Source organism: Echiichthys vipera (assembly GCF_963691815.1).
Source record: "Echiichthys vipera genome assembly, chromosome: 19".
Classification (NCBI taxonomy): domain Eukaryota; kingdom Metazoa; phylum Chordata; class Actinopteri; order Perciformes; family Trachinidae; genus Echiichthys; species Echiichthys vipera.
In genome coordinates this window covers 3,258,614-3,271,347 of record NC_139844.1, presented here as the reverse complement: position 1 = coordinate 3,271,347, position 12,734 = coordinate 3,258,614, and the positions used below count along the sequence as shown (strand labels likewise).

General features: G+C 41.8%; 1 protein-coding gene across 1 annotated transcript in view; it reads left to right on the top strand.

Annotated features, from left to right (window-relative positions):
• Positions 1 to 11,634, top strand: part of nt5dc1 (5'-nucleotidase domain containing 1) — a 94,471-nt gene extending 82,837 nt beyond the window's left edge. Inside the window, exons 10-12 of the mRNA XM_083933746.1 lie at positions 2,161 to 2,334; positions 6,800 to 6,968; positions 11,296 to 11,634. Coding sequence (XP_083789872.1) covers positions 2,161 to 2,334; positions 6,800 to 6,968; positions 11,296 to 11,408 — 456 coding nt within the window. The 3' untranslated portion in view covers positions 11,409 to 11,634. The remainder of the gene's footprint in view (positions 1 to 2,160; positions 2,335 to 6,799; positions 6,969 to 11,295) is intronic.
• Positions 11,635 to 12,734: the final 1,100 nt, after the last annotated feature.

The window sequence follows — 12,734 nt, the reverse complement described above, 5'->3', positions numbered from 1 at the left end:
ACAACATACAGCTACTGGAATGCCTCACATCCTCTTTATGGCCTTCTGACTCGTGTAGAGATTTGATTGAGTTTGAGCTCACACACACTTACACACACTAACAGCCATGTGCGTCATCCCTATTTGTGATGGAGTCTGCAGCTTAGTTTAGTGTTTCTGTGTTATCACAGTCATCCTAAAGTTTCAGGTGATGATAAAGAGCATGCTTTTCATTGGATGGGTCTCACACACATTAGTGAGCCTGGGTGCAAGGTTCAGGTCTTCAGATTTCATGGCATATTATTTTTGGTTTGGGAAAAAAGGGAAATATTACTATTTTCAGCCTAAGCTACAACCTGAATGTAGGAACCAGGCATGAAAGCCTTATTTTATAATGGGGTGTACTTTTGAATGGGGCTGCAACTAACAAATATTTTATTGATTAATCTGACAATTTGCTGTTGTCCTCAAATGTCTTATTTTGTCTACAACTTAAATATGTTTAGTTTGCTGTTAAAGAAAAAGAAAGAAACTAGAACATATTCTCATTTGACTGGCTGAAATCAGAAAATTTGGACAATTTTTCCTTAAAAGATGAACCGATTATCAAAATAGTTGGAGTTTAATTTAATAGTTGACCAAAAATCGATTAATCAACTAATAAGTTGAAATGAATCAACTAATAAGCTGATTCATAGTTCTACTTTTGAACATGCAATTTTTCATATATTTGATATTTGAACTTTTACTTAAAGTTTTAGTAACAAGGGCGATGTGATGATGATGAGTCACTTATACTGTAGTGATGTACCCACAGAGAATTGTCACTGACTGCAGTTCCCCTCAGCTTTACACACCTTGACTACTTTGGTTTTGGTCTAATTTCATTTTAAAAGCATTTAGTAGTTCAGGGATGTTTAAACTCCTTAGTGAAATTCCTGCGTAATTCCTCCCATGGTCTTTTTTATACATCAAATAAGCCATCAAGACCGCTTTTTTTCATGTATAAACTTTGAATGAAGAAATCCGGTAGAGTCTCTAACAGCCAGACGTGGCTAACACAGATTAGCTCAGGGCAGTACGGTGAAGGTATTAACACTTCTGCAGTAGCATGATAATGAGTCCTTACACATAAAACAAAGCACCAACAACATAGTTAGTGAACCCAGAGTTTATTAAAAGAGTGTTTTAAAGACTTACCTACTGGCCCCTGTACCAGCTCCTCTCATAGTAAAGTCCATTCAAGTGGATTACCAAAGTCAATCCCAAAGGAAGGAGCCATTGGTGCTTTGTTTTATGTGTAGGGACTCTTCTCATGCTGCTGCAGAGGTTTGCTGTTATTTTGAGCAGCATTAGTGGTTAAAAAAGACGTTTTGATGCATTCACCGCACTGATTTTTGTTAGCCACTGCTTGCTGTTAGCGACTTTCTTCATTAATCGTTCAAACACACAAAAAAAAGTCTTGATGGCTTATTTGATGAGTGTATTTGCTGAACCAGACCCTAGGATGATTGTACGCCGGAATTTCACTTTAATAGCACTACATGTGCTGCTTTCTTTTCAGGTAGTGAGGTATGGCAGTAATGATACATGTCAATAGTCAACTCATTTATTGATCCCTTGCACATGCATGAAGATTCATTTCCAAGTATTTGGTCTAATCACATCTGGTGTCTTGATTGTTCAGTATTCATGTGAACTGCTCCTTCACTCAGTGTCTCAGAGACTTATACAGCCTTTTTCCTGTGTTCAGAATGTCAGCCGACTTCTGCATCTTGTCATTTTAATCTCCAGCCGTCTCCGCTCCTCATTCCATTTCCTCTTCCATTTAAAAGGGAATAGAAATAAATGGATGTTGAAATTGGATTTAAGGCTTTGAGCGGTGTGCGCCTGCACTTTACTGCTGGAATGCGTCTCAGTAAAGCCTGCCTCAGCTTGCTTTCTTTCCAGCCATGAAGGACAAAAGAGATGTGATGGTCGAAGAGGGTTTTGATGAGTTCAGCAGACTCATGGTGTCACCCTGGGGGGCCATAACACATGCCAGCTGACTTTGACTGCTGCTAAGAGAAGAATTCAGCTAAAGTGCAACTTGTTGACTTCCAGCTACACAACACTTAAACTATTGTGTAGCTGGAAGTCAACAAGTTTTTCCTCCTCTACCCCCTTCTTGTTTTCCTGCAGGTAGTGTATTTTGGAGATAGCATGAGGTCGGACATGTTCCCTGCCAGCAGCTTTGGGAAGTGGGAGACAGTGATGATCGTGGAGGAAATGGAGGGGGAGGGTGTCCCGAAGAGTGACGCTGCAATGTCCAATGAGGCCCAAGTGGAGCCACTGGAGAAAAAGGGAAAGTTTGAGGTAAGTTCACTGAAGCAGCTGTTTCCGTTTAGCAGTGAGCTCTCCAGACCCCTGTAGCCCGCCCCTCACCTCGGCTGGAGGCCAGAGGCTACATTAGCCACTAACACCAGCTTTTGATGAGAAGAAGAACGTGCAATATAAAAAATGATGATACGTCTGGTTCTGCTGAATTGATATTGAGCCTTTTTTTCAAAATGTCCATCATGAGACTAATAGTGTTATAGTGAGTGCAATGCTAAATTGTTGGAGCGCTGTACTTGTCCCCGCCTCCCTCTGCCCCCGCTGGCCAAGCCCGTTTGTTCCCACACCACCTGGGGCTCGCGCGAATGCTTCTTGCCTGTCCATGTGTTATCACGTTGTAACACATCACACGCATTGATGGACGTCATTGCGATGCGTCGCTTTCCATAGACCTCGGACATTTTTGTGCGTCTTGTCGACTGTTTTTGAATATTTTCATCTGACCAAATCTGCAGTAAACACTCCACTTCCGCATCACACCAACGTGAACCTTTCGCCGCCATTGTTTTAAATGTCCGCGCATGGTCCGTCTTTTTTTTTTTTTTTCTATGTCCGAATAAAATGAGCTCATGCTCGTGCTCGTACACGTACACACGCTCGTGCTCGTACATTTGTAAACGCGCTTATAAAAGCCCACCTCTCCCAAACGGGCCGTGGCCGGCAAGCTGGCCGCAGCTAGGCGCAGTGCGTTTGCACTCACACTGGTCAAATGAACTAGGCTTTACCCGTGGAACCTGTTTGGGCACGGTAAGGATGGACAGTGTGAGTGCGCCCTTGGTGACAAAACGAGAAGCTACTGTTAGTATAAACAACATGGCGGCTTCCACGGATGAGATGAGCAGCTATGGAGCAAGCCGCTCACTAACTCTTTTTTCTCTGGATCCTTCTGTTGAATATGGACTCCTGAAATTGGGCCTTTGCTCTGTAAATTCACCTTAAACCAATGGAAAATATCCTTAACCCACATGTCGTTTCCTTTCTGAGCTTTGCCTCAACACTGTTAGTACGTCACACGCTTCAGTGATCTGATTGGTTGATTAGGCCGGTATGTTGGTGATAGACAGATGGTTTATCCAATCAGCAACTAGTATTTTCAACCCTTCCCAAAAGATCTCCAAATGAGAGTTCCCAGATGGATATGCAGAGACAATGAGAGTCAATCCATCTGGAGGTGTCAGGTTACTTTTCACCCGCCTTAGCAAGACTTCTCTGAATCACCTACAAGTGGCTCTTCAAGCTTCTAAAAGGTCACATGTTACTCCAATCTTGATTTCCTCACACTGACTTCCCATCAAATTTAGAATAAAGTTTCAAATTGTTGATCACTCATAGAGCGATGCATGGTCACACACGTGCCTACATTAAAGAGCTGCTACAGCCCTACAATGGCAGCAGCAGGTCTCTGAGCTCCTCTGGACACAGTTTGTTGGTTGTTCCCCGCTGCAGGCTCAAAACAAAAGGAGACTGTGCTTTTGAGGTTGTAGCTCCTAAACATTGGAAATCTCTCACGCTGGACATACGATCTGTGGAAAAAGCAACTCAAGACCCATTTTTTCAGACTTGCTTTTGTTTAGTCTATTTTAGTTTTTATCTTGATCTTTTATCGTCTGCTGCATGTCTGTTGTTTTGTCTTTTACTTAGTGTTGGGCCCTGTGTTGTGAAAAACTTTTTGATGTCTCTTAAATGGCGAAAAATAGAACATTAGTTATTCCATTAGCTATCAAAAGAATATCGCATAGAATCACCTAAATTTGAATGATTTATTTAAAGACGTTCAGTAGTTCAGTTAGATATATTAGTTTATAGTCAGAAACTAATAACTGACTCTTAACTTTTATGTAATTGGTGTTGACTCAACAGTAATATTACAGTCCCCCTCCACTCAAAAAAGTGTTTTGCTTCTGTTTGTGTCCTCTAAAATGTCTCACACTGACTTTAGTGTCTTGTATCCGAGCAGAGTTTGTCACTAGAGAGGTGTTTTCACACTCCTCTCCTAAATGAGGAGAGGAATGTGCACTTCAGTTGGTACGTCACTTGTAAATAAACCAATCACTGTCTAATATCGAAAACACTATTTGACGGGGGACCAACTTTGACACAACACCGGCAAAGAAACCTGAAACCTCCAGCTCAAAGTGGACTGTCAGTACAGACAAACATACTGTCATCACAGCTGTCAAACAAGCTAACAAGCTAACAAGCTAACAAACAACAGAAACTAACAAAAGATGCCAACTACACTTACCATTCTGATAGGTCTGCTAGTCCACCCTTTTAGTGACAACAGACTCCTCATCGGAGTCTGGGTCTGACTGACACCAGGTTCAACACACACAAACTATAACTTAGTAGCAGATCGCTAATGTTAGCTCTACGGGAGGGCAGACTTGTTAAATTATCTTGATGGGCGGATTGCACAATTCTGTGGGTGGGACGGGGCCAGATTACAAATTTCTCAATGAGGGAGAAAAAGTAGATGCTTTCAGCCCCTTCTCTGAGTTTTTCGTGTGGGAACACCTAGTTAAACAAAATATTATCATAGCAGAGTAGTTTTTAGATACTGATGTGGGACTTTAAGCTGCCCTGGCTCAGTGGTTGACTCAACAGACACCAGAGTTCCATTTTGTCTTGTTGTGAGAATATGAGGTCTGCTTTCACAAATCTGTAAATCATCCAAAGCTCCTAGTCCTGTCACTGACATACTTTATCAGCTGTGGCTAGCCATTTAAGCTAACATTAGCTTTATGACTTATAAAGACATATCCTCCAAAACTCTTCATATACTCACAGTGGGCCTCATTTATCAATCTTGCGTGAAAATGGGCGCAGATCTGAGCGCAGAATTGGTCGTAGCAAAGGACCCACGTGTGATTTATGAAACATTCGTATCTGACCAATCTCAGCGTACGAATGAGCGGGCCTTGATAAATGCTGCGGCTGAATTCGATCGTCTTTAACATGTTACGCCCCTAAATATTCCTGGTTCAGAGGCCTCGCCCACTGAGGTCAAACACGGAGACTGTAAGTAACCAATGTTCTGACCGTTGTGGGTTAGCTGTATATAAACTACTCCTTTAGGTGGAAACAACAGCCTTCTGATCCAGAATATCACCTCCTGGCTGGAGCCGAGCTGTTTTGAAATATAAAACCCCCCCTGGTCACCACGTTTAAAAGCGACAGCTTGGCATCACAAATCACCTGTACATTTATCGAGTGGTAGTTTTTGCAATTGATGAATGCATAATCATTCATGGCTGGTGCCTTCAGACGCACATGAGTACAATCAATTGCTCCAACCACAGTTTTTATTTTTTTTTATTTCGTTTTAAGAATCCGTTTTGATGTGTTCTTAATATGTGACTGCTTATGCTTAATGACAGCTGAGGTTTGTTCATTATTTTCAGCCAGATTTTGCTGTGCTGCACCGCAAATACACAGGCTGAAATGTGCGTACACGATCTCAGACCTGACGTGAGATTTGATCGTAGCTCACGCTCATGTCCAAATTGATAAATGCCGACGTTTGCCAGGAAATGGTCGTACGCACGTTTTTCTGCCGTACGTTCGTTTGATAAATTAGGGCCAGTATCTCTACAGCCCCTGCACAACACATTCTAACGTGTGGAGAAACACAAGACTGACCTACGGACCTAGTTGCAGTTGCAAAACTATGACTTGATAATGGCTCTTTGGGTTTTATGTATGTAAATCGGAGGAACGTTTTAATGACTTCCTCTTCTTGTGATCTCTTTTCACTTGTGAGCACAATCTCCCAATCTGTTGCTGCATGACATTAACACGGCAGCATGCACTTTCTGAAACAGTGCAGGAGGCACTGAACAGCAGGTAGCAGACACATGAGCAGTGTGTTCTGTGATGAGTCTGATCCCTCTCATCTCGGTTGAATTAGGTCAGAGGTTTGTGTTTCAGCATGCTGAACAAAATCCTCTTGAACACCTCAGGCAATCCTACTTTGTTCTGTTTTTAAGTTCAAATGTTATATTTAGAAATATTTGGTACAAATCTCCATGATAACATGTTGCATACACTTTTTCAGGTACTTTTATCCTCTCTGAATATGATGCATCATTTCCTGATGACTAGCTGATATTGGCAAAGCACGGATGTATCATTTTGGTTTGTGTGGTCATGTCCTTCTTTTAACACCACATCCTGTTGTCATGACGATCACTGCTCATCAGCTGCTTTTGTGAACAAAATGTATTTATGTTGTATGAGTGATGAGAGATTTCTGGTAAATAGTGATTCATGCAGTAGTCAAAATAATCCTCATCTCCTCGGGTTAAAACCAGTTTGAAGTATAGCTGTATTCCTGTGCTCACGGAGGAATTCCCACCTCTTTTTTATCATGTCTGCACATGTCTGAGAATGAATCTTAACAAACAGTTACATAGTTTGGTTTGTGTGTGGACTGTCTCAACAGGAGCAGGGCATGAAGTCACCCTCTGATGTGTCCAAGCAGTGGGGCTCCTACTTTGTGGACGTACATCAAAGCGGAGGGGGGGACGAGGAGAGCCAGAAGCTGACCTGGTGCTGCCACTGCATTCACAAATACAGCACCATGGCCATCCCTAGTGTCGAGCACATAGCAGGTATGTGGCAGGAGACGAAACACTGGAGGAAATTACAGACAATTCTCTCTACAAATGAAGTGCTTTATAACTTAAAAACATTGGAGGAGACTACAGTACATATATAATAGAGTGATACCTGTCATCTATAATAAGATTGCTCTTCTGAGCCCAGTCCCAACTGTCTCACCTAAAAATGCATGGGAAAAGGATTTAGGGGTAGACATTACTGATGACCAGTGGAGGGACATTCTGAAACTGGTCCACTCATCTTCGATTTGTGCCAGGCACAGCATATAACAGTGGAAGGTGCTTCATAGAGCCCATTCAACAACGCGCTACACTGGCTAAGATATACCCTAGTCACAGTGAGGCTTGTAACCGCTGTAAGCAGTCCCCAGCCAACCACGCACACATGTCCTGGACGTGCCCAAAGCTTTTTGAATTTTGGTCTGATATATTTCAATCCCTCAAACAGGCTCTTAACACCAATTTGGAACCAACTCTTTGCTGGTCTAGAACCGGCAACACTTCTTGTATGCATTAAAATGTTGTGATTTCAGAATTTGTGTATTTTATTGTTGCTTTTTTGACAAAATTAACAGATTTTCTAAAGAGACAAGTCTTCTTTAGTTTGCTTAATCAACAGAGAAACACGGTTTAAGTTGAGTTTTCTAAAAATGTTCACTATTTAGTTATGCACAATAATTATACACAGTTCCTTTCAGAAAATCAAATAAATATTAACAACTCGGAAAGCAAACATAAACATGTACATGTCTGTTGTAAAGGCAGTTTTCATTGAACACATCTCCAGCTGCAGTCACTTGATTCTGACATTACGTAAAGAAGTGAACGGATCATTCATTTTAACTGCAATATGATAAATCGCAGGTAGTCTGTGCTAGGTAAGGCTAGCTAATGTTAGCTAGCCTTCCAACAAAGGCTAACAATGTTAAGAATCAAAACATGTTAGTTAATTATCTGTCTTCTTAAACGAAATCATCCATTGTATTCAAGATGAGCAGAAATGTGTTGTAGTCTGTTGTTGTGGTGCTTGAAGTGGGCGTTAGCATTTCTGAGGAAACCTCCGACGTATACAGTGACGCCATGACGTGGCTCTCTGGGGGCTCTCTGGCCTGTGAAAAACCTAAGGGTTCTGAGAAGGTTCCCAAGTCGAACCAACAGTGAACCAGCACTAGAACTAGGTCTGGGTTGCTCGAAAAAGGGCTATCAGGCAGATGGTTCTAGAGCAGGGGAGTCCAATCCTGCTCCTGGAGAGCTACAGCCCTGCATGTTTTAGGCCCTGTTAACACAACAATAAAACCACAAACCACAAAAATGATTTTATAAAAAAAAAATTAACATAAAAGGGTAAACCCCCCTCCAGAGTGCAAATGTTAAAAACATAAAAAGGTAAACGCCCCTCCAGAGTCTAAATGTTAAAAACATAAAAAGGTAAACCCCCTCCAGAGTGGAAATGTTAAAAACATAAAAGGGTAAACAACCCTCCAGAGTGGAATTGTTAAAAACATAAAAAGGTAAACCCCCTCCAGAGTGTAAATGTTAAAAACATAAAAAGGTAAACCCCCTCCAGAGTGGAATTGTTAAAAACATAAAAAGGTAAACCCCCTCCAGAGTGGAAATGTTAAAAACATAAAAAGTTAAACCCCCCTCCAGAGTGGAAATGTTAAAAACATTAAAAGGTAAACCCGTACCTGTTTTAGGGTTGACTGTGGCTCAGTGAAGGAGTGGGTCGTCCTCCATTCGAGAGATCGGCGGTTCGATCCCCACCTCCCCCAGTCCACATGTCGAAGTGTCCTTGGGCAAGACACTGAACCCTGAAATGCTCCCTGTGCTGTGCATGGGTGTGTGAATGTGGTGTGAATGGTTTGATTAGATGGTATGTAGATGTTCACTGCCATCAGTGTGAATGTCTGTGTGAATGGGTGAATGTGACAAACACTGTGAAAGAGCCTTGGGTAGTCAGAAGACTAGAAAGGCACTATATAAGTACAAGTCCATTTACCATTTTAGTCTGGATGGGCAGAAACAGAGACGTTTGGACCCATGTCAGTCGGTCTGATCAGTTGGGTAGGCTGACATGTAATGACTTCCTCCAGTGATGGGTCATACTCCTGGTACTGCTCTGATATGTTGGCATATTTGCTTTGCACGACTCCCAATCTGTGTTTTTCACCAACATTACCTCTTTATACTCTTTATACATTACCTGTTACACTTTCAGTAACAATTCCAGCTCATCATCAGTCCAAAGTAAAGGTTGTGAAAAGTCAGATTATTATTAATCTGACTTTTCACCACCTTTACTCTCCTCTCAAGTTTTTTCTGTATTTTCAATTTATGCATCCATAATTTTCAACCGCAGAGTAACATCAGACAATCTGTTTCCCGTTTACACTGGCTTGCAGATCTCATGATCTCAGATTGTGTGAAAGTTCAGATGGCACAGTTCAGCAACTGCTCAGCAGATCATGAAAAGCTTAAAGACCATCAACAGCAAATAAAAGAGCAGATCAGATCAGATAAAGGCTGCAAGGCTGACGTCTGATCAAATATAATACAGGGCAAATCAGGAATAAACCACAAAGCCTCTGAAATGATTCACACCACACCCATGTTCCTCATCTTAGGAACATTGTGACATTATTCTCTTCAACCAAGCAGAGTAAATACATCTGTCAGTGTATTCCTGTAAATGGACCCATATAGTTCACAGAACATGACCGAGAACCAAACTCATGCTGAAAAAACAGGAAAAAACAATCTGGTGTTAAACTTATCATGTCCCACATTCACACCCACATCAAACATTCACTCCATCATTTCACACTGGAACATTCACAGGAATCAAGCGAGGCCTGAACAGACTGAATGATGCTGTATGAAATTATTATCTTGAAAATGACAAAATGATACAAACTTCGAATTTCCCTCACCGAAAAGACTGGAGCACATACTGCAGGTGGGCGCTTCCTGTTGGCGTCATTTCTTAGAGCTGGAGGTTGAGCTTGTTTCACACACTTGCACCTCTTATAAATGATCATGATTCGGAAGCATCTTGATGTACGTCAGCTCTCCAGAAATGCAGCAAGTTATTACATTCATTCCAACCCAGATACACACATCCAGAATACTGCACCTTGACTACTTCTTCTGTATGTATGCTGCGCCCAGTGTGTGATGCACTACACGGGTGGGTTTAGGGCCAGTGTATTCTAGAAACGAACTAATGCTGACGACATGTTGTCCAATCCTGTCTACAAACAAAAGTGTTTATAGTTGTCCCAAACCGTTAAATCAGATACAGACTGGAGCAAGACACATTAGGTGCGTTTCCACTATGGTTGAATACCCGGAATGAGGCTGGTCGATCTCTGAAACGAGCTGAAAACGCCACCAATTGACATGTGAGTCGCTCAAGTGGCCGTTTTATTCCCCTGAGAGAAGCCCAGTTGCTGATTGGATGTAGCTCTCAGCAGGATGTGACGTGTGGTCGTACAGACGCAACAACAACACAGTGAAGTAGAGTAGACGCTTTTATCCAGTGGTGAAGAAGAACACAGCACAGAAAATGATCTGGGCACGCACATCTTTTCACGGCTTTTTCATCGTACTGCAGCAGGGTGACAGCCTGTCTGTCAACAAACACTTTTACAGCGCCCAGAATATTTAGGGTGGAGTGTTACTTGTACATAAGTTGACGTTGGGAATCATACAGGTCACCTTAAATCAAACCACAACTATTCTGTATTTCTCAGAAAGAATGGGCCTTTTTTTGTAATGGAAACACGGAGAGTGAACGGCCATTTGAGAGGGCGTGGCCTGAAACTTTCCGAGCAGCCACATTTGACTCTAATGGAAACACACCTAATAGGGCGGAAGAATGCCATAGTTTAGGCCTAAAGCATAATGTATTTTAACACAAGCCTGGATGTGTTGGCACTGTGCCACTGTCATGACTTTCTGTAAAATACAAAACTGTCAAGGGTTTTGATCTCATAGGAGAGCAGAATGCTTCATTTAGATGGTAAAATTAGAACTGTTTTAGGGCACTTTCATGCCACTCGATTGGATCTACAGGCCTGTTATTTCTGATTGTTTGATGCCAGAGTTGTCTCTTTGGAAGCAGAGGATCAAACACAAATGAGTCCAACTTTCTCTGGCCTTGAGTGATTCCTACTTGCTGTTTAGAACAACACACTTTTCCACTGAATAAGACATCATTACTCTTGAACATGTGTTTTCAGCAGCAGTGGTGCATTAAGCGCAGACGTCCTGCTGATAACCTGCCGTTGACTTACCTGTTTGCTTCGACTCTTTCTAGATCTCCCTCTGGATTACAAGTTCCCCAGGTTTTCTCCCGACAAGCCCTGCACCACCGGCTACTACCCCAGGCCCCCGGATTCTTTGCTGAAGAGGTGCGAGAGTCTGTCGTAAAAAAAAGAAAAAGTCCTCCCTTACCCCTCTGCCTCAGGAGAGGAATGTGCCTCCATTTATGCCTGTAGTTTCCCACCTGACCCCGCCGCCATCTGTGGAGCACAGGAAGCATACACTCTCACCCATTCAGAGAAACCATGTGAATGTAAGCCACAGTATCTCTGTAATAACGCCTACATTTGAACGTTGTTTTGTGGTTTAGTGTACCGTACACGTGGAAATACAACAAAATAAGTGTGTGTGTGTCTGCATACAGTACTAATAGGAAATATAGTGTTTTTATTGTTTCATGTGTGAGACCCTTATTATTTTCTATGGTAGATTGTTTAAAAATCCAAATTCTTGGAACTTTTTGAAAATAAAGTGAACAATTTACCGTCTCTTTACCTCAAGAACGTTATCTACTGTCAGCAGTACCTAGATGGTCACAGTGTTTGTCACTAAAAACCCTTTGGAGTCATTGTGTCAGTATTTCTGTAGAACATGGTCATTGTGAAGTCCTTTTTTTAAATATAGTTTTACTGTATGCATTTGAGTAACCTTAACATTAGGATTAAGGTCTATTGTTTCCCCTGTGTAAGTAGAAGGTGTTAATCTTCAGGTTATTATTGCTAAAGAACTGGCACAATGCTGTCTTTTGTGTTGGCTGTCTCAAAAAACACAACTTTGGGAAACACATAATAATATTGACGGATGATGAAGACTATGCTAGATGTTCTCTTTATTATTTTTGGTGCAACAGTGATGTGCTCTTCGAGTGATTTTGTAAAAATGTGGACTACTTGTGCTTCATTCATATGCAGTACCAGATTGAGATATGCTGTACCGACTGCTGAATGGTTATTTTGTCGGTGTGCATAAACAAGTTGTGCCATAATGTTTAAGAAACACTGGGAAAAACCTGTGGAAGTTTTCTTGTTTCTCTCAAGTCACCGAAGATTGATTTCACATTTACCTGGCAGGTGTTTAGCCTACTTTGGCACTAAGACTTGACCAAAATACAACTTTTAACAACTCCAAAACTCAAATGATTCATCTTGATAGCTAGCAAGAGTCAACTTCAAGTTTTGACAGAGTTTGGACTGTTTGCAAAGGAGAGGTCCTCACTGGTCCACTTGGTCCATAGTAACTGAGAACCAAACGCAGAACCCAGTCATGCCAGGTCCAAACAATATTCCGCCTAAATTGGGCTCCATAGACTGTGTATAAGAGAAGGGCGGAGCTACCGTGAGCTTCCCATTGGTTTGGAAGCCTTGAGTTTGGCATTTTGGCCGTTGCCATCTTGGTTTTTTGATACCGGACGTGACCATATTTGGATAAGAGGGC